This window comes from Carassius auratus, chromosome 7 (genome assembly GCF_003368295.1).
Source record: "Carassius auratus strain Wakin chromosome 7, ASM336829v1, whole genome shotgun sequence".
Lineage (NCBI taxonomy): Eukaryota > Metazoa > Chordata > Actinopteri > Cypriniformes > Cyprinidae > Carassius > Carassius auratus.
Window position 1 is genome coordinate 29,966,920 of NC_039249.1, and position 26,242 is coordinate 29,993,161.

The 26,242-nt window shown below is 36.8% G+C and overlaps 1 protein-coding gene across 3 annotated transcripts in view; it reads left to right on the top strand.

The window, feature by feature from the left end:
- The window catches only part of pmfbp1 (polyamine modulated factor 1 binding protein 1), a 188,200-nt gene that overhangs the window by 46,567 nt on the left and 115,391 nt on the right, over positions 1–26,242 (top strand). For all 3 annotated transcript variants that reach the window (XM_026268380.1, XM_026268382.1, XM_026268381.1), the window contains exons 3-4: positions 14,627–14,773; positions 15,795–15,878. In XM_026268380.1, the coding sequence (XP_026124165.1) occupies positions 14,627–14,773; positions 15,795–15,878 (231 nt within the window). The remainder of the gene's footprint in view (positions 1–14,626; positions 14,774–15,794; positions 15,879–26,242) is intronic.

A 26,242-nucleotide genomic window follows, 5' to 3' on the forward strand; every position in this document is an offset into this window, starting at 1 on the left:
GCACCTGCCTGAGCATAAGGAGGACCTGAAACACAAGGATACCCCTGAGGGTATCCGATGCTTGGTTAGGCAGTTATGTTAACTATTGCATACCATAAATGCCTACATAAGCAAAGGATTGAATAATTCACAGTGCTTGGCAGATCTGTAATTAAGAGCATCTTGTAGGACCCTCCATGATTCATTTTTGCTGTCCATATGTGGTAAACAGAGCTGGCACATGATGCTCAGGCCTGACATGGTCATGGCGCTTCATTTAGCCTGAAGAGAGGAGAGGTCCTCATTAATACTGTACATACATGTATACATTCAGTGTTTTCACAAGTGAACTCCAGTTATTTAATAGGAATCCTATTGGAAAAAGATTTCCTGATGTGGGTTTAACAACGTGTTCAAGTTAGTCACTCCGATTCAGAGCACTGACCAACAGAAAGCTGCTTGGTTAGGCAGTGACTTCTGTGCTGGCTGTGCTTCATATATTCACAATAGCTAATAATCCTTCTCCTTAATTTCTCTGAAACTTTTGCTAATGTTAACAAAACTTCAAAGGAATATACTTGATTACTTACAGCTTCTATTTTTAAACGATGCTTTTTGAAAGTGAACCAAACTAGGGATAAAATGCAAGATTGAACCAGCTCAGTTTATTTTAGAACAAATGTTCTTATTATTTTAGAATTATTTTAGAAATGTTCTTATTATTTTAGAAAATCATAATTTTCAATTAATTCAATTAATTGATTACATTTAGAAATTTTGCTTTATTTTTATTATTTATTTATTTCCCACATAATTTTGTATCAAAATGACATAACTAACTGTTATACAACAAACTTCTCCTTGGTGATGTATGCAGGACTTTTCCAATCACAAACCCATTTCAAAATCTTATTAACAAACAATAAATATACTGCCCTACATTTCTTTTAATAAAGCTGTTTTTCTAAATTTTCAAGTTGTCTGACTAGAATCCATGTTTTAATCTGCCCCAGGTGAAATCTTGATCCTATTCCCTTCATCTCGCTTCTGTTTACTGTCCTATACTTTAGATAAAGGCTAAAACTTCAACTGAAGCATATTTGGTGAATAATGTAAAATACATGCTAAAAAGAAGACTGTCTTTGTAAGTGTGAATCATAGTTTCACATAATAATTAAAATGACTAATCTAATCTAATAGTGAATATACTTTCTTTAATAAAATATAATCTTTACATTGTTGTTTTGGATTTCCTGTTTTCCACAATAAGATTGACAAGTGTACATTTGATTATACATTGAGTGAATGTCTCCTGTAATTTTTTTTCATATAAATCGTTAATTGATTTTTGTGTTATAGCATCATATAGAATGAGGATCACAGTCTAAATTGGTTATGCAATATGAAAAGTTGATGTTAATTTGAGCGAAATTCGTAATTTGTTTGATAGATGCCCTCTACTATATGGTTGGACTGCATGTCCACAGACGATGGTGGGGCATTAGAGCTGTTATTGATTCAGCATATTTAAACAGCTCCAAACTAAGAGAAAGGCTTAAAAAGGGCACAACTAATTAGTCAGTTGTCAATAATTGACACCAAGATTTATGCAGTGCGACTAGAACTGGCTTTGATTGAAAGGCCCGTTTATCTTTTACAGATCGGACTGGATGTGCTTTCTTTCTTTTCTTTTCTCAAGCGTTTAGTGCAAAGGGAAGTGAATTAGAAGTGAGCTCTGTCGAGTATGAATCATTAACCTAAAGCAGACCACGTCTGTTTCATCAGTCATTGAATACTCACTAATAGACTATCAAATTGTTGCCTCTGGGTTATGCTGTGATAACCTTGGCCTCAGTGCATACATACACACTCATGAGATGTGGTCTGGCAGGGAATCAGATGATGTCAGCTGTCAGGCTTGGGGACAGCGGTTCAGTTCATTGTGTAGCCCCCTCTTTTGGAAGTCTGCTGAAACACAAAGTGATTTCCAGAGCTGTTTCATGACCTCTGATCAGTAATGGTGAAAGTCTTTTCTTTCGCCATTTGTGTTCGCAAGATGAAACAGGACAATGGAATCTTTAATATTTACATTGAAATAGAGACCATATCTATGGACCAGAATGTCATGTAGTCTTGGGTCGGAGAGCAGCCACCTGAATCAAAGTCAATGAATTCAGTTAAGTGCCAAGTTCTTACACACTTACAGTACTTTTTATGCTTATTTTATTTTATTTTTCATGGTAAAAAGTTACTTTATTTCTTGTTTTATGTACTTTATTCCTTCAGGTTGTTTGTACCAAATGACTTTAATTTGGCAAGAAAAAAAAAATTCAAATATTAAAAGATAAATATTTCTAAGAGGTAATTATAAAATATTATGTCAAAATACGTTTTTATTTTATTTATTTTTTTATGACGTTTGCACCCTTATTATGATATGAGGACAACCCTGACATTTCATTAAAAAAAATGGTAACACTTTATAATAACTGCATTCTATTAATCATTAGTTAAGCATTATGAAACAGTTAATTCATCATTTATAAATCATTAATAGACATTTATAAGCAGTTTATAAATACAGATATAAATGCTTTATACCTGATTTAAAAGCATATCTATAATGTATTTAATAATTGTTTTTTCATACTTTATTAATGATCAATTTATAATTTCTAAATTAAGTATAACATTATTTACACACCAGTTATTAAGGAGTTGTCAGTGGTTCATAAGATCACTTAGAAATTGAAAGTAAATGATTAATAAACTATTTAAATGTGCATTCATACATCTTTTTATTCAGACATAAAGTAATAGTTACTTATAGTGTTAATAAATGGTTTATTAACATGTATTTCTACTGTAATTCAGGGTTAATTCAGGTAGTTAAAAAACATATGTAGTTGTTAGTTAACTATTTTTGTGAGCTCATCTAAAGTGAGGACTATTTATGCCTTGTAAAGCTTTTACAAATGAGATTTAAAGGCTGTTAATATTTCTATGTTCTGTATCACTGTGTTGTGTTTGTTTCTGTTTTTTGTTTGGAAGATAACTGAGCCTTTAAATATCCTTTATAAATGCTTTACAAGGCATAACTAGTCCTCACTTTAGATGAGCTCACATAAATAGTTAACTGACCACTACTAAATGCTTTATAACTACCTGAATTTACTACATTTCTTGTGATCTTATGAATCACTGGCAACTCCTAAATAACTGGTTTGTAAATAATGCTGTACTTCATTGAGAAATTATAAATTGATCATGAATAAAGTATGAAATTACACATTATAGATATGCTTTTAAATCAAGAATAAAGCATTTATATCTGTATTTATAAACTGATTATTACTGTCTATTAATGCTTTATAAATTATTATCTGTTTACTTACTTAATTAATGATTAATAGTGTGCAGTTATTATAAAGTGTTATCAAAAATATTTCCATCTTTCAAAATAAAAACAAGTTTATTTGAAGAGGAGGTATCTTCCATTCAATGTATTTATGTTTTTTTTTTTTTTTTTTTTTTTTATAAATTAATCTATTCATGATTGATCATGAGAGCAGCCTATCAATCACCCACATTTTCTTCATATAATGCAAAAATCTATCTGCAAGTTAGTGTATTGACAATATTGTGAGTTTTTGCATGTTTTGAACTCATCATGATTTGATCAATTTAGCTGTTTCATATTGTATCATTGAATTTTGCATTTTAATTGTTTTTTAACATTGTTGTAGCACTTTTTGGGTGTGAGAAAAGCACATTATATATAAAATGTATTATTGTTATTATTATTATCAGTGTGACGATGTTTGTCCTTGTGCCATGTCACACTTAGGGGCCATACATGGGGTCATCATTGACCTCTCCCTCTCCCTCACTATCTTTACCTCTAAATCTCATTTTGAGCGCCACAGCATTGTGTGCAGTGTGCTCTGGCGGCTAAAGGTTCTTGTTAAAAGCTGTAACTTATCTCACGTTTGAAGCTAATGGGAAGAACACTGGCCACAGTGAAAAATAAATTACATTTCCCCCCCCCTTCCCTTGCGCTGCCCTTCTAACCCATCACGTAATATAGCAGTGGTGAGAGTATGCATTACAGAGCCGAGACATTAGAATTTATCTGTACTGCACAACGCTGACTGATGCATTTGAAAATAATGTACTGCAGTCCCAACATTACAGGACCCCGTAACTAATGGACAGCTCTCGCCTGAGCTCGCCTCTGTATATCATTCAACTGCTGCACCTCATCAAGCCCAGAGTCCTTTACAGAGCAGCACAGAACATCTTTTACTTTCTGTCTTGCACTTATGGTACAGGTACGTGCCCACTGGTGTGGAATGAATCTGCCCACTGTTGCTTTGGTTTTTGGTGTCTGTAAAACATTCAGCAATGCAGTTGTTGTCATACATGGGTGTTTCTGGGACACATTTATATGAATTGATTTATAGTTTATTGATTTTCCATTGATTTCTGCATAATTTTAATGTAAACTTTCTTGGAAACTTGTTCTCATGCCTTCATTATTTAATTATGCTGGTTTGTAAAATGCATTTACCCTTTTACCAGAACCAGACTTTATACATTAAAGTAGTAAAACAATCATGAATCATTTCAATATTTATTGTGTGGATTTTATTTTTTATAATAATAAATATAGCTGACCCTCAGCGCCACCTTACCTACAATTTTACCTGTATTTTTAAAGTAATGCATTATTGGGGGAAGTCGTGGCCTAATGGTTAGAGGGTTGGACTCACAGTCGAAAGGTTGTGAGTTCGAGTCTCGGGCCGGCAGGAATTGTGGGTGGGGGGAGTGCATGTACAGTGCTCTCTCCACCTACAATACCACGATTTAGGAGCCCTTGAGCAAGGCACCGAACCCCCAACTGCTCCCTGGGTGCCGCAGCATAAATGGCTGCCCACTGCTCCGGGTGTGTGTTCACAGCGTGTGTGTGTGTTCACTGCTGTGTGTGTGTGCACTTCGGATGGGTTAAATGCAGAGCACGAATACTGAGTATGGGTCACCATACTTGGCTGAATGTCACGCCACTTTTTTCACTTTTATATTTAAAGATTGTGTACTTGTTTGGTTACCAATGAAAACTTGATTAAAATGAAATCTAAAACACGATGCGTGAGAAAAAGATGAATCAGTATTACATACTACTTTCAAATATTAACAAATAACACATTTTGAACACTATTTTTCTAAGAAATAACCCTGACATTTCTGACTTTATTCCTCTTAAATGCCCCTTTTCTCCCTTAAAAAAAAGTTAAATGTTAAGGAGATATTTTTAAGTCATGGTATTTTTAATGCGTTTTTGAAAAAATCTATAGATCTGCCATTGACCCCCAGGGCGCCCTAACTATCACCCACATGTTCTTTATAGAATGTAAACCTCTAGCAGTGTATTGACAATATTGTGCTGAGGACAATGTGATGCTTAAGGAAAAGAAAAATTGGTATCACTTATAAACAATGGTTTAATTTAATGGCATTTCCAATAAAGCTGTATATCTGTCAAGTTATGCAAAATATTGTAATGTTTTTGTTGTATTTAAGATATATTAAATACTAACTATATGAAGTTAACTTTAGAAAGAAAAATAACTTTGTTTAAAATTTCTTCTAGCTTGATCAGGTAAAATATTTTTATTTTTAAAGCTCCATTCACACCAAGAAGAGAGAGCTACAACAATAACTGTAAAAATCACTATATTGGCATCCACACCAATGGACGGTAACATTTGATTTATTATAAGCATACACTCCATTTGTGTCATGTGCTGCTTTATGCTGAACTCTTTGAAGTCGAAAAAAAAAAAAGGTTACGAAAGTGATTCTAACAAAACCGTTCCTTGTGTCGTTATTTTTATAGTTATATGTATTGGTGTGTTATTGACTATTAGTCACTAGTGATTATTAGAGCTTACAGTTATCATCCTTGAAAAGTTCTTAAGTCAGGTTAGTGCTGAAGGAGACGATTCAAAGGTTCAAAATAAATTACATCCATACAACCTTTATTGTCATAAGAATATAAAACTGATAAACTTCCAGATTATTAATAAATTCTGTCACAAGCTGGATCTTTGTGAGCCTCTGATTTTCTTGGTCTTGGTAATGTTAAATGTTGATGCATTTAATTCTCTAACCAAGGACGTCTAGCATTTACCAGGAGTGTAAAACAGTACACTGTTGTGCTCCACAGTACCTTACCTTAAGGATTTTTTTTTTCTATCTTAAATTTTTTATATAGTAACATAAAATATGTATAATGTGGTCTGATTTAATAATTACTGTCAAGGTTAAGCTTTTCAGGAAGAAAAAAAAACATTCAAAACTTGCAGACATGATGTAAACATGACCAAATCAGTCACACACATCAGCATTCAAAGCTTAATAAGTGACTGATGAGACTTCTTTGAAGCACAGCTATATTCCAACTCTTTTATCCTCCATCCTATTTCCATTATCTGTATTTCTTTAATAGTGTTTATCTGAAATAACCATGGCCAGCTGCCTGCTTAAGCCAAATCAGCCTAGAGATTGAGAAGACAGAAATACCAAATGAATTCTATCCACACAGAGGTCAGAGAGACAGAAAGTGTGTAGCAATGCAGTTTGGTCAGCAGGCAGGAGGAGATGCGATGCTTATAAGATCACAGAGGGATGGGGAGCTCGGGCCCCTGGGAAAAACATAAAGGTGTTTTCTGTGCATTACAAAAAAGGACTAGCTGAAAAAAAATAATAATAATGATACCTGCCTTAAGGTTTATTAATAATCAAAGGCAGGCTTTTTTTTTTTTCTGTCCAGAGGATTGTTATGGCTTGGAACCAGCATAAACCATGTCAGAGAAGATAAAGGAGGAAAAGAAAAGAAAGAGAGAGAGAGAGAGAGCTAGATCAAAAAATCTTCTTTCCAGTACTGTATTGGTGTTTGGCTCAGCCAATGTGGATTCTCATTATCTGCTCTTTCCTATTACTCTTAATGGAATACTCCACAAGGTATTTTGGCTCACGTTTGGCATACTTTCCTTCCAGACAATGCCCTTTCACTAACAAAGGTGCACAGGAGTGGTACTTTGTAAGGTTACCTGAACAGGGCCTGCTCGTCCCCTGTGATAAAGACCTGGAAGAGACCTGGAAGCTCTGTCTTGTTGGCCTCAGCCTAATTGGAAATTCATATAATAGCTAATGAAATGAGAGACCTGGATGAAGCATGCAGTATTTGGTATCGCCTGTCAGGAAAGACCAGTGCTGCATTGGCTTTATCATACTGCGGATGACTTAAGTGGATAAGATCTTGGTTATGAAAGAGTAATGCGACAATGCAGATGGGCGAATGCTGCAAGCAGAAAGCAGATATGTTCTGAAGAAAAGTGGGTGTGTGAAAATCAAACGTCAGCAGTACCTCTACCTAACCAGATGCACATGCTTCACTTTCAAGCTCACTTTGTGTAATGTGTAATGTGTAATGTGATGTCTACAAGTGAACTACTTTAAACTTCCTCAAGGAATGTGCTTGGGAGCAACTGCCCTAGTGTCCAGTCCTGCAAAGAAAGTTCCAGCCTGCTCCAGCTGTCGACCCTGTTTCGGAGGACCCATTGTACTGCACAGCTACACCCCTAATTTAACACACCTATACCAGCTAATCAAGATCTTCAGGTGAGCTGAAGAAGTTTGGAAATAAACTTTGCAAGACAGTGGATCCCCAAGAGCACTGTTGAAGACCTAGTCCAGAGGTCTCCAAACTTGGTCCTGGAGGGCTAGTGTACTGCAGACTTTAGGCAAGGCAAGGCAAGTTTATTGATAAAGCACATTTCATACACAATAGTAATTCAAAGTGCTTTACATAAAAGAAAGTAAAATAATCATGAATAAAAATAAAAATGCTCATTCAATAAATGCACAGCTAAACAGATGAGTTTTGAGTCTAGATTTAAATGTGACTAGTGTTTTAGCACATCTGATCTCTTCTGAAATCTAATTCCAACTGCAGGCGGCATAGTAAATAAAGGTGGACTCCCCTTGTTTTGTGTGAACCCTTGGTATTTCTAACTGACTCGATCCTAATGATCTGAGTGCTCTGTTAGGTTTATATTCAGTGAACATATCTGCAATGTATTTAGGTCCTAGGTCATTGAGTGACTTATAGACGAGTAAAAATACTTTAAAATAAATTCTAAATGTAACTGGAAGCCAGTGTAAGGACCTGAGGACTGGTGTGATATGCTCGGATTTTCTGTTTCTAGTCAAAATCCTGGCAGCAGCATTCTGGATGAGCTGGAGCTGTCTAATGGTCTTTTAAGGAAGGCCGGTGAGGAACCCATTACAATAGTCCACCCTGCTGGTGATAATTGCACGAACAAGTTTATCCAAGTCTTGGCTTCAGCTTACCTCAACACACCTGCCTGGAAGTTTCTAGCATGCCTAGTAAGACACTGATTAGCTGGTTCAGGTGTGTTTAATTAGAGTTGGAGCTAAACTCTACAGGACATGGCACTCCAAGACCGAGTTTAGAGACCCCTGACCTAGACTCTACAGGAACCTGGCCTTCCAGGAGCCGGATTGGACAAAACATATCCATTAATCTCTAGCCAAAGCCCAACTCTAACCTCAATCAAAACAAAAATTGAATTTCCAGTTTATAGTAAGGGCAGCCAATCCTGCTCATGGAGGGCTACCTTCCTGCAAAGTTTAGCTCTATCCCTAATCAAAGACACTACACCCAGCTAATCAATGTTTTCAGGATTACTTGAAAATATATGGCAGGTGTGTTTGAGCAGCACTGGAACTGTAGCCTGCATGAAGGTAGTTCTCCAGAAACAGGGTTGGCTATCACTGGTTTAAGAATGTTTTTCCAAGAACAAGGACTTATCCGTCATGTTGACCAAGTCATACCTACTGAGGTCTCACATGAAAGATAGGTCTGTCAAGCCATATGGGTGCAGATATTATTCGGTTTGTCTTTTTCCTATACAGTGGGGCAGGTATCCGTTGAGCCTGCTTCAGATGAATGGCATGGCAAATCAGACTGGGGTGCTTTAGTAATTGGCCTATGTGGAAAACTTTGCTCGAAATTGTTTTAAAACCAGGAAAGCACTGAAATGCATTCTGGATGGTTATCGGTTAGCGATGCAGCATTAAAAGGTTGACCATGCCTGATGCAAAATGGAGCCAGTGAGCGACTGTCCCAATTTCAACAAATCCCTGCTGCCTGATTGTCTCCTGAAGTGGCCTTGCGCTGCCCGCATTTATAAATTGTCCACTAGAGGAATTATTTGATTATTGCATTTATTTCTTTTTCTACATGTTTTTTTACTCTGTCTGGCTATCATTTATAATTTACCAAGCTGCATCTATTGCATCAGCTTGATTTAGATGGATCTGATGGAGTCAGAGTGTTGTTGTTTTTTTTCATGGTAAATAGCTTGTGTTTCAATGTCAAGGCAGTAATGGTAAAATTGTGCCTGGTATATTTTCATTTACTGACTATAACAGCCCCAGAACGTAGTCATTGTGTCCTACCCTACCCCCATCCCATATTCCCCTCGCTCTATAGCTTTGATGTGTGCTATCGGTAAGCCACATCGCTAACACCCCTCTGCATCTCAAACCACTCCATGTCAGCACCTTTTGATGTAGCCTATGTGCACATCCAAATAGAATTTTTAACAAGCTGCCATTATAATTTTGATTTCTGCCTGAATGAAAAGAGTGACCTCTGGCATTTGTGCAGAGAGTTAGGTGGAGGAGACAGTGCAGGGAGATACGGCTCATTGACATTAATCCCATTTGAAAAATACCTACTTTGGCTTTATTTTAGCAAGAGAGATAACTATGATAACCAATGAGTTTTACTTGTGATTTGACATGTTGTTAAAACATAAGCAGTTTTGGAAATTTTTGGTGTTTCTACATTAAGAAAATGGCTGACGTTATCAAGATGGCTGCCAAGTATAACCCTACTTTCAGACTACCTACCTACTTTCTACAGTTAGGCTAATGAATTACAGTATATTACCATATTACTATATTAATATAATATTTTACTGTATTAAACAAGTAAAACAGTAAAACGTGAAATGACTTTAACACTAAAGTTGGGCGATGTCTACAAAAATTGGCATTGGACAATGGCTACAGTGAAATATTGTGATGAACGATGACATTGGGAGGAGGGGGAGCAGTTAGGGGGTGTGCCTGAAGTGTGAATCCATATTCAGAAAGACACGGAAAACAAATAACGATTGTTAACGTTGCTTGTTACATTACATTACAAATTTAACTCAACATCGTGATGTCTAACAGCCTTCGGCGATGGACGATCTGCTCAACCCTATCTAACACATGGTTTTTCATGATCTCTATGCATAAATTTCATGTTTGAAATGACTACATGAATTAAAGGCTGGATGCTGGAGTATCATGTTGCGAACTCTTTCTGCTGAAAGCTATTTGGCCAGACACAAAACTCACTCTACCTTGTTGGAGGTGAGATACATAGGACATAATGTAATTCTATACAAAAAAGCTATTTGTATCAGCAGATTAAAAAGAAATCCCATGGCACTAGCTGGACAAAGTACTTCTCTTCTTTTCTTTTTTTTCTCTCCCTCCTTTTTTTTCAGCTCCGCAGACAAAGTTGCAATTAGCATGCCAATGCCGACATCTGAACCTCAAAAGCTATAGAGTCAGTAGGAGGCTTTTCTGGGTGTCTGGAGATTACAAAGGACCTTTTACAAAAATTACTAGATGAAACACTGCCATTTATTCTGAAAGGCTCAATTCTTCAAGATATGGACGTTTGGCTATTTTTAATCTCCTTTCCTCAGTATGGTAATGAGGTTGTGTGAGCTTATGGCCTGTTGTGGTTAAGTAACTTTACCATTCTCATTTGGGTAGAATTCAGTGGATCAGCCAGGTTTTTTTTTAAAATGCATTTTAGAGTCTGGAGTTGTTAATTTAGGAGTCCTACATGGTTGTCTTTTCAAAGAGTTGAAGGATCAAAGGGTCTCCTAATGCAGAGGTGCTGGGCACCAGCTTAGACCTGTGGTTCAAAGATGGCTGGTCTTAGCATCAAGTCAGAAATAATGAAGAGTGCATAATAGCCCTATTAATGGGATCTTGGAGTCCAGACCCAGGTACTCAAAAGAAACAAAGAAATGTGTGCAGTACTACAATTAAGAGAAAAAAATAGGCGTTGTTCTTAATTATGCAGGCAAAGGGAAACAAATGATGTGAAAGATTGCCTGCTAGTATAAGGGGGCTTCTGTGATCAAAGCAGCTGGGGCCCACTCTTCAACAGCATTGAGACCAAAAGGAGAACAAATTGAGACTTTTTGTTATAAACTGTGCTCAAATTCGCAAACCCTTGTGCAATCAGTATGAGATTTCAGTATGATCTAGAATGATCAAATTCTTCCAAATAAAGTGTACATTTTCTGAGATTTGAATTGTATGGTTCTATATTCTTATAGATTGCCAACAGTTGTCTCAGTTGTTCTAGTTTTCAATTTTATTAAAGGGGGGGGGGGGGGGGGTGAAATGCTCGTTTTCACTCAATATCCTGTTAATCTTGAGTACCTATAGAGTAGTACTGCATCCTTCATAACTCCAAAAAGTCTTTAGTGTTATTATATTCATAAGAGAAAGATAGTCTGTACCGATTTTTCCTGGAAAAACACGACCGGCTGGAGGCGTGACGTGTGGGCGGAGCTAAAGAATCACGAGCGCCAGTAGGCTTTTGCGTTGAGAGCATGTGGAAGCTGTGACATTACCGTGAGGGAAAAAAACATCATCCAAAACAAACCATGGCTAACAGTCAGATTCAGCCGTATATTTATGATCCAGAATCAGATCCAGAGGCTGAAACTGAACGAGAGCAGCAGCAGCAACGACTCGCTCCGAGCGGGGCTCGAACCCGGGTCTCCGGCATGGGAGGTGGCCGCACTAACAAGGAGGCAGAGATATTTGAAGCAGTTTTACTCACCGCCTGCAGTTCCAACACACGATCGTGACCCTTTTTCGTTGGGATTGCATCATCCTTAAGAAATAAACGATACGCAAATCCGTCATCAAACTGGGCCTTGTTTGTAAAACAAGCATCTTCGAAATGCAGGGGAACAAACACAAACACTTGCACAACTCCTTTGATGCTCTGTAAAAATAAACTCCATCCACTGGTCCCTTAATGCTGTTTCTCTTTTGGTAATCTGTGCAGGGTTGTCTTGCCCTGGCAACCAAAAACACACTCCTTTTGTGACATTTCGCGACGCTCTCGCTCTGATCAGTGAATGTCTGTTGTGCTCTCATTGCTCTGCTATACGGGAGCGCACGCTCTTCCGGCAGAAGTGCCCTTAGGACCCATATAAGGAAATTCCGCTCCATCTAACGTCACACAGAGCCATACTCGAAAAAAACTTTCCGAAACTTGTGACAAACCGGAAGGAGTATTTTGGGAACAAAAATACTCCTTCAAACGTACAACTTAATTTTTGAAACTTTGTCCACGTTTAGCATGGGAATCCAACTCTTTAACAGTGTAAAAAACTCAGTATGCATGAAATAGCATTTCACCCCCCCCTTTAAGGAATCTAAAGTGTAACATCTGAGATTTCTGAGAATATTGGTACTTCAGTGAAATGTCAACAAACATATGCAATTGACTCAAATCTGTATGACATACATTTGTCTATAGATATTTATTATATATTTTTAAATTGTTTTGTCCATACAGAACAAAGAAAATATCATTTATTGTATCCTACAGGAAAAAAGTTATATCCACTAAGTATGAAAAATGTGAGCATGATGATATATCATTATTTTAAAGTAGTAGCAATAAGTTACAGTGAAAACCACCAACATGTATGGTATTAATTTTCACTTTTCACTCATGTTTCAGTTAATATCTGTAACCTTCTCTTCAAAGGCAATGGATCACAATCTGCTGTAGATTTCATACAGCAGTCTAAACACAATTAAATCTTGATTAGATCATTCAACAGTTTACATAACAGCCCTTCTGTTTATTGCTCTCAAATGAGTTCTCTCGCTTAGCAACATCAGATGTTCAGTCTGATGGAAGACAGTGTCTGGAGAAATTGATTTCCTTACCCTTCTGTTCACAATCTGATTTATCGGGGGCACATTTCAGATGTTCATTAAAACATCTTTATGTGTGTTATCTAAGATTTTCCTCACTGATGTGCCCACTTATGCTCTTTGTGATATGAGATAGGCCTCTTCAGTGCATAGATTCATTTTGCTCCAAGTTCTGAGAGGATGGCTTTGACCTTTTGGATTTTTTTCTTTTGCAACACGATACTTATAGTTCGCAGTGTGATTGTTGCTTCTGAGGTGAATCCTATTGTGTCTTCTCACTTCTGGTGCACCTCTCACAGTATCTCATATTGTGACCCACAATTTCAGAGGCCAATTTAGTAGTGGAAAATGGATTCATACAATCTTTTACAAGTACCACCATGACACACTCTACCTGCCGAGCAATTCCATATGACTGATACGTGATGCATCACGGTTTGGAGCCATATCTCTCGTATTAATGCATTCACATTATATGTGGAGATTTGAGGAGGTGTTGGTGTTCCTCGTCGACATAGGGTCAAGAATCAGAAAGGTTAAATGGGCTTTTATATCTATCCTTCTGTCATTTTTCAAAAAGAAATCGCTTATGCTCACTAAGGCTGCATTTATTTGATTAAAATGCAGTAAAAATAATATTATGCATTTTTTTTTAGCAATTTGAATAACTGTTTTCTATTTCAGTATATTTTAAATATAATTTATTCCTGTGATGCAGGAATAATGTAATAGCTGAATTTTCTGCATCATTAGTCCAGTCTTCATTGTAACACCATCCTTCAGAAATCGGTTAAATAAGCTGATTTCATGCTCAAGATTTTTATTTTTTTTTGTGATTCTTATTACCTACTTTAATACTACCATTCCAAATTTTGGAGAAGTGTTCAGTAAGGATACAATGTAATAGGGCCCAGTTAACTGTATTAATTTGCTTTTCTTCCTTTTTTCTTCTTTTTTTACTGGTTTTACCTGTATTTTCAATTTTGTAATTGGAGATGCAGGCTCAAATCTGAACTGTGTCCCTGACATTTGTATTTATTTATTTATATATATATATATATATATATATATATATATATATATATATATATATATATATATATATATATATATATATATATATTTTTTTTTTTTTTACTGTCTTTCAAAATAAATACATCAAAATATGTGAATAAAAAAAACATTTTGGCTTCCACACAGTTGATGTTGTGGTGGGTAGTTTTATGACATCTGTCACGGTAAACCCACAAAATCTGATTTAGATGGCATGGCATTACCAGGGCTTTAGACATTTGCTTGGACATTTGTAGGTGATTTCTGTCTAACTTCATATGTGCACATGCTTGTTAGTTTGAACATGTCCCTGCAGCAGTCACTGCTAACCCAGACCTCTTTTGTGTGATCTTGCTGTGTCCGAGTGTTCTTAATATTTAATACCCTCACAAATAACCATGCAACTCAACACCTATAGTAACAATCGAGTATAAGAGTCTTTTGACATGGCAGCGGTCATGTGTTGTAGGTGGAGGAGCGAGAGGATCTGATCCTGGAACTACAGGATGTCATCACTGAGCTACACCAGGAGATGTCTCTGAAAGAACAGCACGAGCTCCAGCAGCTCAAAGAACTCCTTCAGCTGGAGGCCAGAGTCAAAGAGCTTCAAGAGCAGGTACCAGATACACTGCAGACTTCTTTAGACCCAGCTGGATCTGATTGTCTCATATTGTGATTAATCTCATGTACTCCATATGAAATCTGCTTTCACAACAATTCAAAAGTTTGGGATTGGGAAGATTTTTTAAAGAAGTCTCTTATGCCCACCAAAGATTTTAAAGATTTTCTGTTGTAATGTTTTATTGTTGTATTTATTATTATTTTTTAATGTAATGTATAACAGAAGTTTCAGCAGAAAAAATCATGTTAAAAGTGTCACATGATCCTTCAAAAATTATTAACTTGCTGATTGTGTGTTCAAGAAATATTTATTTTATTATTGTTAAAATTATCATTTTGAATGGTAAAAGTATTCATTTTATAAAATGACAGTGAAAGCTATATGATCTTAAAAACACAAAATTTAGTAAATAATTAAATTTATTATATATAGATATAGATAGATAGATAGATAGATAGATAGATAGATAGATAGATAGATAGAGGCCTGTAAATCTTAGCCCTATAAATGTTCTTTATATAGTCCTCTCCCCCTCCATTTGTGTGAGAGAGCAACTAATTTAGTGTGCTGAGCATCTCATTGACTTTTTAGGAGGTTCAGTGTGAGAACAGAATCACTGCAGGGATGAAACTAGAGCAAACCGTTCAATCAGCTCAATGTTCCCCTTCAGCCCAGATGACTGGATGAAGGATTGGCATGTCAGGTTTTGACTGAAGAAGTCTTTCACAGGCATTACACTTGTTAAAACTACAGCAGGCTTTTTTCTAGCACTCACAGTGATGCAATGTCCAAAAAAAAAAAAAAAAACCTGCGGAGATGAGAATATTGAAGGGTCATTATTTTGCCACATCAAAACACTTGTATATTAGAACATTGACAGAGTTTGCGTTTGTCTGCATTCAGGTTTTCAAGTTTAGCAGTATGGTTGTTGATTCACAATCTTTCAGTGGCTCTCTGTTAGTCCTGTGCCCTTAAGAGGGACATACTAAACAAACTCTGTTTCTCATCTGTTCAGGTGCAAGGTTCAGAGGAGACTATAGCTCAGCTGAGACTAGAGCTGGCTGAGAAAGCAGAGAGCAGCAGCACCACGCTGAATGTCGTAAGTACCCTCAAAAGCAAGCGTTTGTTTATGAGTGTGTATTTACACCTCACTTACTCTTAACCTCATGTCAGCATGGTTCTACAACAAACCAAAAGTGTGTTAAAAAAAGGTGTTGGGGTTAAAATGGATATCCTAATGGTTTTTAATATTTTAAATGCTAAATGCACTCAAGGCCAAGTTTGAAACAATTTGAAGTAGAAAGCCAAAAACACACACACTGCACAGCTTTAAATAGCTTACTGTGATACTATAAGTTAAATATATTATTAATAATAATCGCAGTAAACAAATTTTACACAAAGTAATGGGGTTTGTTAGCCTGACTGTATGCTATTTAGAGAGTGTTGATGAAACTGGGTTTCAAATGTGGTTTATACATTCACTATTTCGAACCAAAACAGAGACCTGTTTTATCATAGGACATATTACATGAAACAATAGTTTGATTTAGACTTTTTTTTTTTTTTTTAAATGGAAGTTTTTTAAACTTTTAGACAACATTTTATTTAATACAATTTTACTCTTTTATTTGGCACATATAGTATCATATAAGAGATTATTGATCAAGGAGAAAAAAACACCTCAATTTTATTCAGAAGCCCAAACTGTGTGAAAATTTGCAATTTGTTGAAATTACCAATATTTATAGGGCCAGAAGTAAAATACTGCTTATATAAAATGCATATAAATATCAGTTGTCAATCTATATATCTCCTAATAATATATCTTAGTAGGATGATATTGAAATGCTTAGTTTTATGAAAACTATATGAACAAAGCTGTTTTTATTGTGGGGATCAAACATACAATTCAGATCATTATGATGATGATTGAGTGGTACAAATAAACGTTTCACAAAAGCCTGATGAATCATATTTTGTACTTACATTTTATCATGATTTTTCTAAAATAATGATGCTTAAGTTAGTATGCTTAAGTTGCTTCAGTCCAGTAGTTGTGCACCTTGAAATATTACCAACAATTTAAAGTTATTCTCATGTATGCTTCATAAAAAAATCTGTAAAGATTAAAAAAAAAAAACAGTTGCAGTGACATCAAAATATGATAGAGCAAACTGTATAGGATTAAAGTAAATTTACCACTGATTTAGAATAGCCATTATAGAATAAGTTTTTAAGATAATCAGTGTTAATTTATAGAGAATTGCTCAATGCTCTCATATTAACTTATTGTGCAATCATATATAATACAATATTGGGTTGGTCCATATGGCTGCTCTAGCTCTGAGAAATTGATACATAGACCAGAGTGCTTCATCCGTCTTGGTCTCAAGTACACAGATATGAAAACCCACATTCCTATTGACTATTGAGTCTGTGTGGAAGTTTCTGATGAGGCAGAAGCAGGAGCAAATAGAGCCGCTGTCCCTTCTCCAGCCTTCATCTGGGGGCTGCTGACATCTTCACGCATCTGGCTCAAAGCCCAGAGACACTGCGAGTCAGTTAACTCAAATGAATTGTAATATTGTGCAATTTTAATCAGGCACTAGTTTGGTATAATTATCATATAATTTCTGGATAGAATTAGATGGCAATTAAATCTGTGACTCAGAAATGGGAAAGAGGTCAGCTGTGGAGCAAATAGACAGACAGTGACAAAGTTCTTTTTGTTTTTGTCTAACATGAAAATCATTCAAATAATTTTTTTTTTTAAGTTCTTTTTTTTTATTCCTCAGTCAGTTACTGGATTTGGAATGGTTAGATGCAGTGATTCAGGATGCAATTATGCATGTCGTTTCATGTAATTAGGTGACGTCTGGAGATTTTCTTTCTCTCTGGTTGATGACCCTCAATTAAAATCAAATATCAAGGGTCTTAAGATGGTTTGAGATGGTGTAGGTGATTGATTCGGCTGTTTAACAGCCTGAGAGTTTCTCATCCTGTTCATCTTGGAATAGAGTGGTTTCAGAATATGTTTGGCAGAGGTGAAATGTCACCCAGCAATCATTAGAGGAATGGTTCACGCAAGAGTTTTGATAAGCTTGTCATCTGCATCTAATTCACCTGTGCTTATTCAAACTTGCTGCATTCAGACAATGATGCTAAAATCTACTGGTTCTTCTGAAAATAATAACTGCAACAGATTTGAATGTATAAAAAATAGCTACAGCCAAGAGGGAGATTATTAGAAAATGAGAGAATGAAATTGTATGTATATGTGTGCCTGATAAAGGAAAATCCAAAAACATATATGACAAGTCTTAGAAATGTACTCTTTGTATTTATTTAGATTTTGTGTTGTTCTGAAAATCTTTTATACCATTTTACATTTGCATTAAGCAGTCATTTAGCAGATGCTTTTATCCAATACGACTTACAAATATGTAGGCAAATTCAAATACAAAGGCCAAAAGAAGCAATCAGACCCAATAAATAACAATATTCTGTAAGTGTTGTGACAAGTCTTGGTTAGTCTAACAGTACGCATAGCAATTTTGTTGTAATATAATAAACAAAACATAATGTAAAAAATCAATAAAAAGAAAACAATAAAAAAAACCACTTAATTCAAATAACAGATTAAATTTGAGTACTTTAGTCACACAGGTCTATCGTTCAGTTTATGAAAACTTGGAATATAGCTCACGAGTTGAATAGGCTGCTTCTGTGGTGCTTTAATGCATTCTACATACAGGCTTCTTAAAATAATTGTCATTTTCAAATGAACTATTCCTATATTTTGAGAAATTGTGGCAATATGTAAATGTTGTGGTTTTATTCCTGTGGTGCCAATGGGCAAGGTAAGCAGAAGGGGAAGGTTATCTGTGTCAAATCACTTGCTCTTACTACCCACTCTTTGGGTATTTCCCAGCTGCCCCAGGGGCGGTCAGGATCCTTACCCTTGTCTTCGATCTCCTTACTTTGCTCTTCTCCTCTCTCCTCCCCATCATTCCTGCCCTCACTGTAGCAGAAACGCATTGCAAAGGAGAGCCAAAGTCACACAACATTAGTTTGGTAGTAGCAGCAGCAACAGAAAGCCATTACTCTTCCCTGACAGTATCAAAGAGAACAGTGGAGCTGAGGTGCAGCCGGTCCCCCTCCCTCTCACTTCCTCAGCAATACACGCTGCTCACAGGAAATTGCCTCATACTTCAGTGCGCAGGAGGTGACACGCTGGTGACAACCACGCATGTGTCACTTTCAGGGTCTGGGTGGGAGCAGCCCCTGAATTCTGAGACAAGTGCTGCCCAGGGAGCTGCATGAGGCCAGCGCCTTGGAGGGCTTCAGCCGGCAGTCCTGCAGCTGATGCGGTGTCTTAGAAGTGCAGCAGGGTTTGGAGCTCTAATGTTGGATTCCATATGAAGGTCAATGCAGAGACTAAGAGTCAAGATCGGAGTGAAGTGCTCCTGGACTTGTTGTGTGACACCACTCTTTCGAAGGTGATGCCTAACAGGCGGTCTTGCTCTGAGATGGGTGCACTGAGCTATACACTCACCGGTGAAGAGCTGTTGTGCCTTTGACCCAGTCTTTTAAAGCACGGGGCAAATTACATCCCGAGATAATGGAGCGATGTAGTGATGATGTGTTTTTCTAGGCCAAGGCCAACACGGAAGTTAGCATCACTCTGGTTCCCTCAACAAAAACCCAATAGCATTTTGCCACTTGCTTTTGGATTATTGCAGAAAATAAGGTCTGTGAGCAACAGAAATGTATGACTCTTACATGTTTTGTTCAACATTATAATCTTCACAAATGAACAACTTTTATGAATTCTGAAGCTTAAATACAATCACCAGGCGTATAATGCTAAACATAGTCTATACATCAGCTACACTACAGTCGCAGGATGTTAACGTCAACACCATTAAGCTTCTGACAACTCTTTAGTTAAAACATTTTCCTGGAAATTTTAATTTAGAGTAGTTTGCAGAGAGCTTTTATAAACATAAGGAAGCTGGGGAAAGCAACTAGTGAGTAATTGAATTTACCAGCTTGGTGTGATGATGTCCCTGAAACCATCTGTAGTCGCATTTACTGAAGCAACCATCTATTTCAAGACAAATAGAAGCTTTAAAATATGACACAGGGTATTATGTATTTAAAACATAGAATAAAGTATAAAAATATCTAAAAGTATAAAGTATAAAATATTTGTTTGAATCTAAATAAATTAGAATTTTCTTTTATTTAACCAAAATATATATAAAAAAGTACGATTGGCATCAGGAAGATGGAACCAGATGTGCTAAAATGCTAACAAGTTCCCATACTGCACAGTGGTGTGGTAGACCCCTTAACAACCCTCAAATGCTTGCCAAAATATTCATGTCTAGTTTGCCTCTTTATACCAAAAAGATCTATACAAACTGGGGAAACAAATGTCTCTTACAAGAACATTTTAAATTTGCCTTCTTTGCTGATGGGAACCACAGAACCTTTTGAGTCAAACATGTGAACTGTTAATGACATGTGACTCAATCTGGGGACTAACAAAAGAAAGTGTCTTGTCCCAAGCTCTTCAAGACTGACCGTCACTTTAGCTGTTATGTGAAGGGTAGTAGACAGGGAAAACATAAATTGTATTTTAAAAGGAATAGTCCACTTAATTAAAATTCTGTGATCATTTATTCGCCATCATGCAATTCCAAACCTGTATGACTTTCATTGTTCTGTGGAACACAAAAGAAGATATTTTAAAGAGCACTGGGAATTCATTGATTTCCATTGTATGCACAACAAACGTTCTCAAAATGTTTTCCACCGAAAAAAGAAAGGCATACAGTTTTGGAATGACGAGAAGGTGAGTAAACAATGACAGAATTTTTTTTTTAATAATTTTTAAATAAACCATCTCTTTAAGAGCATAAATGAATTGGCCACCGATAAAACATTTACTACATGCCAAATAAATATTTAGGTTTTTAGAACCAAAGTTAAGTTAAGTTCCATTATCTTCCAGCAGGGGTTAATAAGTCCATGCCAACCATGTTAACACTAGTTTCACGCAGCCAGACCTTCAGACTGATGGCCTCAAAGCCGTTTGACAGACATGTCAAACAACCAATCACAGTTCGTTTCGTTCAGCATAATGTTTTGGGTCGTGGAAATTTCGCCACAATTAAAAAGGCCGGTGTGTAAAACTCTCAGATGTATTTTAAAGATTCTATGCCGCAAACGTTAAATATTTCACATTGGAAAATCCAGCATTTAGTTGATCCTAATAAGCACTTATCGTCACAGTTGTAAACATGATGGCTTTCATCTTTTGTGATGGGGTTTGCGGTCACAACATTTTTGTTTCCAGGTGTAACATGAAAGAACACAACATACACATCTCCCGCAAATCTTATATAATTCACCCAATCAAATGATGACTACGAAACTCCTGAAGTGTTTCCACTTTTGTGTGCTGTATGCATCAGACATTCATCCAACGGATTGCTTTTCATAGTTCTGGAAATTTGAATGTGTTAAAGGTTTGCAGAGTTGCATCATATGTGGTTTCTTCTTGGTAGCTTTTGTCAAAGCAGAGCAGTCTGTGTTTTGTTGTCATATAAATACAATTTTGTTTTTTTTTCAAGGCTGTTGCTGACCTCCACATATCCCCCTTTTTCCAACTCAACATAAAGCTTCAGACTTCTGGAAGAGCAGGATGTTTATTGCTATTCTACAGCAGGCCTTTGTTACCATTGTCTACGTTGTCTGTCCTCTTCTCCTTGCACCCCCTGTCCTTTTATTTGGCGCAGGGTTGGGGGGATTGCGGCAGGGGCTTGTGCGGTGGCTGCGGCTGTGTGATTAGAGCGAGAGTGCTTCTCAGCAGGACTCTCTGTTTTATATTCATCAAAAGCGCTCGCTTTGATTTGCTCCTCCTTGACGTGTGGCGGCGCAGGCTGTCGCACCGCTGCTGAGGAAATCATGCGCTTAAAATGTCCCAAACCCCCCTCTTCCTCCTCCACCAGTTCCCTTTCTTAGCCAGCTCCCTCAATATCATCCTCCCACCTAAAAGACTCCTCTGCCCAGCCCTCAGGCTACCCTGCCATCTTATTAATTTCTCTATTATTTCTAATATTGCCTTTTTCCCTGAGATGGGCCGACTTTCTCCAAGGTCACTGTGAAAGATTTGCTGAGCTGAAACTTGAAATACTCCCCCGTTACACTCAAGCCCACATTATTTATTGGCTTAAATTTAGATCTTTGGTGTTGTTCATTTCATGGTGAATGTGAAGTTTTCTTGCCTTTCTTTGTCTGTATTTCAGTGACATTAAAGAAGAATTCACCAAATATGTATTTTGCTTGTTATATGCATATTCAGACATTATTTCTATTGTTAATATGACTATGCACATTGTGTTTTTTAAACAAATTGATGTGTTAAAATTATTTTTAATCATGTTCTTCAATCATTCGACATATTTAATATACATAAGATAGAGATTCAAAAGATGGGACGTGGAAAAATATCAATAATTGTCACATGCTGGAATCAATGTATGTATCAGACTCAGAGCTTGTATGCTAACCACTTCGCCCTGGTTCCAACTGAATTTATCAATTTATTCAAACTTCACAGTTTTATGACATTTTGCTTTTCAAATCAGTTTTTTGGCATTTGCACTATTTTCATTGCCAGGGGCCTGTTTGAGAGTAGACAGGAACCACTTTGGAGAAAAGGGCAGAGTGGGACTGGAAAATGACCAGAGTCATTTTCAAATGCATGTCAGAGCAAGTGCGTTTACCAGCCAAGTCTCATTTTCTGAGCAGTCATTCTGTAACAGGACTGTAAATAAATGAATTGAGTGAGTTAATTACACAGTATGTAGATTCATTTATCAAATTAATTGCAATTAATTAAATTGCTGATGAACAAATGAAAATAATTAAAAGATATTTAATTGAGGCGGATGAGTAAATATGAATCAAGTAATTTAACAGTATAACATAATCATAGAGAAAAAGGATCAAGCAGTATTTTTTCAATTAAATTATATTTTTTGCTAGTAACTAGAGTTCACAGTAGCATATGAATCCATTGTAGAAGTGTGAAGAACAGTTTTGTTTACTTACCGTATATTAATTTTGCACTGATTCTAATTTAACTTTTTTTTTTTTTTTTTTTTACATCTGCATTTAGCAGATGCTTTTATCCAAAACAATTTACAAACGAGGACAACAGAAACAATCAAAAGCAACAAAAGAACAATGATATGTAAGTGTTGTGACAAGTCTCGGTTAGCCTAACACAGTACACATAGTTTTGTATTTTTTTGTGCACATTTCTCAATGCCAAGTACGCAAATTTCGGACTCGCAAATTTGGTAGCTCGGACTTCGCAAATTTGACTCGGGAGTCTGAACTCCCGCAGACAGTATGACGCGAGTTTGGTAATACTTCAAACAGCAAATATTATAATATATACAAATTATATTATATACATATTCAAATAACACATATTAGATCAAGTATTCAGTATTGTCTCTTTTCATTTTTATTTTAACATATTAATAGATTAATTGAATAAAGACCATATTTTACCTGTTAGATTTACCCACATCAAATTCTATCTTGTGTTTAACCACAACAGAGACCAGCAACAGAGACCAGCCTAGGCCGATATATCAGCCGATATTTGGCATTTTTCAAATATCGGCATTGGACAATACGTTTTTGTTCTGGGCCAATGTGTTTGAGGTGGGATTTTTTTTCACATTCTCACATTCTCCCTCTTGTTTGCTGTCAACTCTAATACAGATTTAAGTCTGTCTAATAATCAGATACAACTGTTACAAAAATTTATACAAAAAGGTATTCAAAAGTATTATAACGATTTGTTTTTATATTATTAGTAACAGAAAGGCAAACATAATACTTTCTTGTAGGGATGTGCCGGTACTAGCATCGGTACCGAACAGTACCCGGGAAAATTCCAATTGGAAGTGATCATCCTTATCCCTTTGGAGTAGGGACTTTGGAGTGAGTAGGGCACGTGCGTGCCATTAAGTAGTCGTTACTCCAAAGTCCCCACTGCAGAGGAATAGGGATGATCACTTATATTTGGAATTTGCCCGTGAACCGTTCGGTACCGATACTAGTACCGTCACATCCCTACTTTCTTGTTTGCCTTCAGCATTCAGCAAATACGTATATCATTTAAACAAACCTTTAAATGACTAACGTTAATGAACATTTAATTTCACAAACTTTGCTAACTTAGTCGAATCCAGCAGTGAGAGCTTGTGGAATGTGCATATGTATATTGCCTGATCGCGTGTGCTCTGTGTGACAGTCAATCCTTGTGAATTGAATCTGGACCGGAGGAGAGGTCAGTTTCACTGTAGACGTGTGATCAGTTTTAAACTTGAGATTTCAAACTTTGCTGATTTGTGCATTTACTGCATGCTGCATGTAAAATGAGTGTTACCTTGGCTTTAGTTTAAAAAATATGATTCCCAATGCACACAAACTTCCCAGATTACCAAGTGCCCTGTTGGTTACAGTGTTTACTTTCTTTTTGTTTATATATTTTTAAATATTTCCTTATTTTTGAAAAATACTGTACTAGAATTATAGAATCAGGAAGTTGGCATCACATTTATTTTTAATATAATTAATTTTCTAATTATTTCAAGTTTCTCAAACATTAATTAAAATAAATGTCAGCCACCCTGCTCGCTAAGATATCGGCATCGGCTATCAAAAAACAAAACAAAAGCAAAAACAGTATCGGTCGACCACTATTCAGTGCGCAAGTCCCGCCCCCAAAATTTCTGTACCTTTGAAAAAGTATTACCTCATGAGCAGGGACTTTCTGAGGGTCAAATTTTTACCTGGAACTTTATTTAGATCCTAGTTACTACAGTAGAAACACACTGAGTACCGGCCCAAAGTCCTTAGTTCCTGGGGAAAGTTCCTGTGGTGGAAACAGGGCTTTAATCAACACGTTTTTCATGTGGTACTAGGGCTGGGCGATATGGCTTAAAAAAAAATCTCCGATATTTTCACACCAAACCCGATTTTCGATTTTAATAGATTTTTTTTTTCTATTTAAAAACAAACTACAACCGACAAAGAAATTGATCAAAACAAATGTACTCTTTATTTTGTTCTGATTTTCACTTATGCAGTTTAATCTAAATTTCCCCTTTGTGCATAAGTGTAACAGGAAACAAGCCTCAAAACATGCTTGTAAACAAGATGGCAGGCACTGTCTGACACTAAAAAAGCAAACCAATTCCAAACAACGGATGAAACGGTGCCTTTCTTTGGAACGAGCTCTGCGCTGTTAACTGCAAGTATGCAAGAACAAAATAATGAATGAATAAGGGGCCGTTCACATATCGCACCTAAAAACGCGTGGAAAACGCTAGGCGCGCCGCTGCTACTGAAAGCGCTCGGACAGAAGCGCCCCTTAGGCGTCTGCCGTTGCTAAGCAACAATGACGCGCTCTCTCCATGAAGAAGCGGAAATTTTAGCAAAGGATAAATGGATTTGCAGCACAAAAAAATCGCTTTCAGTAACTCTGCTACTAAATTTATTTCAAAATGGCAATCTATATACAGCTATGATCAGCTGTTCCGTCATCTTGGCTGAGCTTTCAACGTTGTTAAGGGAAAGGATGAAGCTGAATGTTTAGTTCTTGTCACATGACCTGCGGTGCGCTTGCGGCATTCTGAAAAGTTGAGACGTTTTTAACTCGATGCGGTGCAGACGCGCTGGGAAAAAAACGGGCACATAATGCCCTTCGAATATGAACGCGCATACCGCACGCTTACATTGGAAATAACCAACTTGAGCGCGCAAAAACGCGATATGTGCACGGCCCCTAAGAACTGTGGTCTTCTACAGTAACTTACTTCAAATATGCCGTGGAGAATCACAGAAAGTGACCGAATTCAAGAACATTGTTGAGGCATCTCTCAAGCAACGAATAAACACCGCTAACTTGGAGAATGAAGTGAAAACTTCTCTTCTCGTATTTGCCCTAGACCCTCGGCACAAACATCTCAGGTTTCTCGATGAAAACATGAGAGAAGTAAGAAAAAAAAACCTTTTTGAACATTATCACAACATTTTCCTTGATGCGAGTGGTGCGGATGCAGCCGCCGCCAGCAACGATGAAGAGGATGCAATGCCCACTCGTCAGAAAAAGGCTGAGCCAGTTCTTCAGCGATGATTACAGAGAGTCCAGCCGAGACGAGTGGGAACAGAACTTGAACAGTTCTTGATGGAGCCATGTATTCCACCAGATGAGGATCCCATTCAGTGGTGAAACAAAAACACAAAGCGGTTCACAAAATGTATTTGCTTAGCACATGTTATTTGTGAGTCCCGACAACGTCTGTGCCGTTTTCTCCGCGAAATCTTATTGTTAACAGACTAAGAAAACGCCCATCCCTAGTAGTA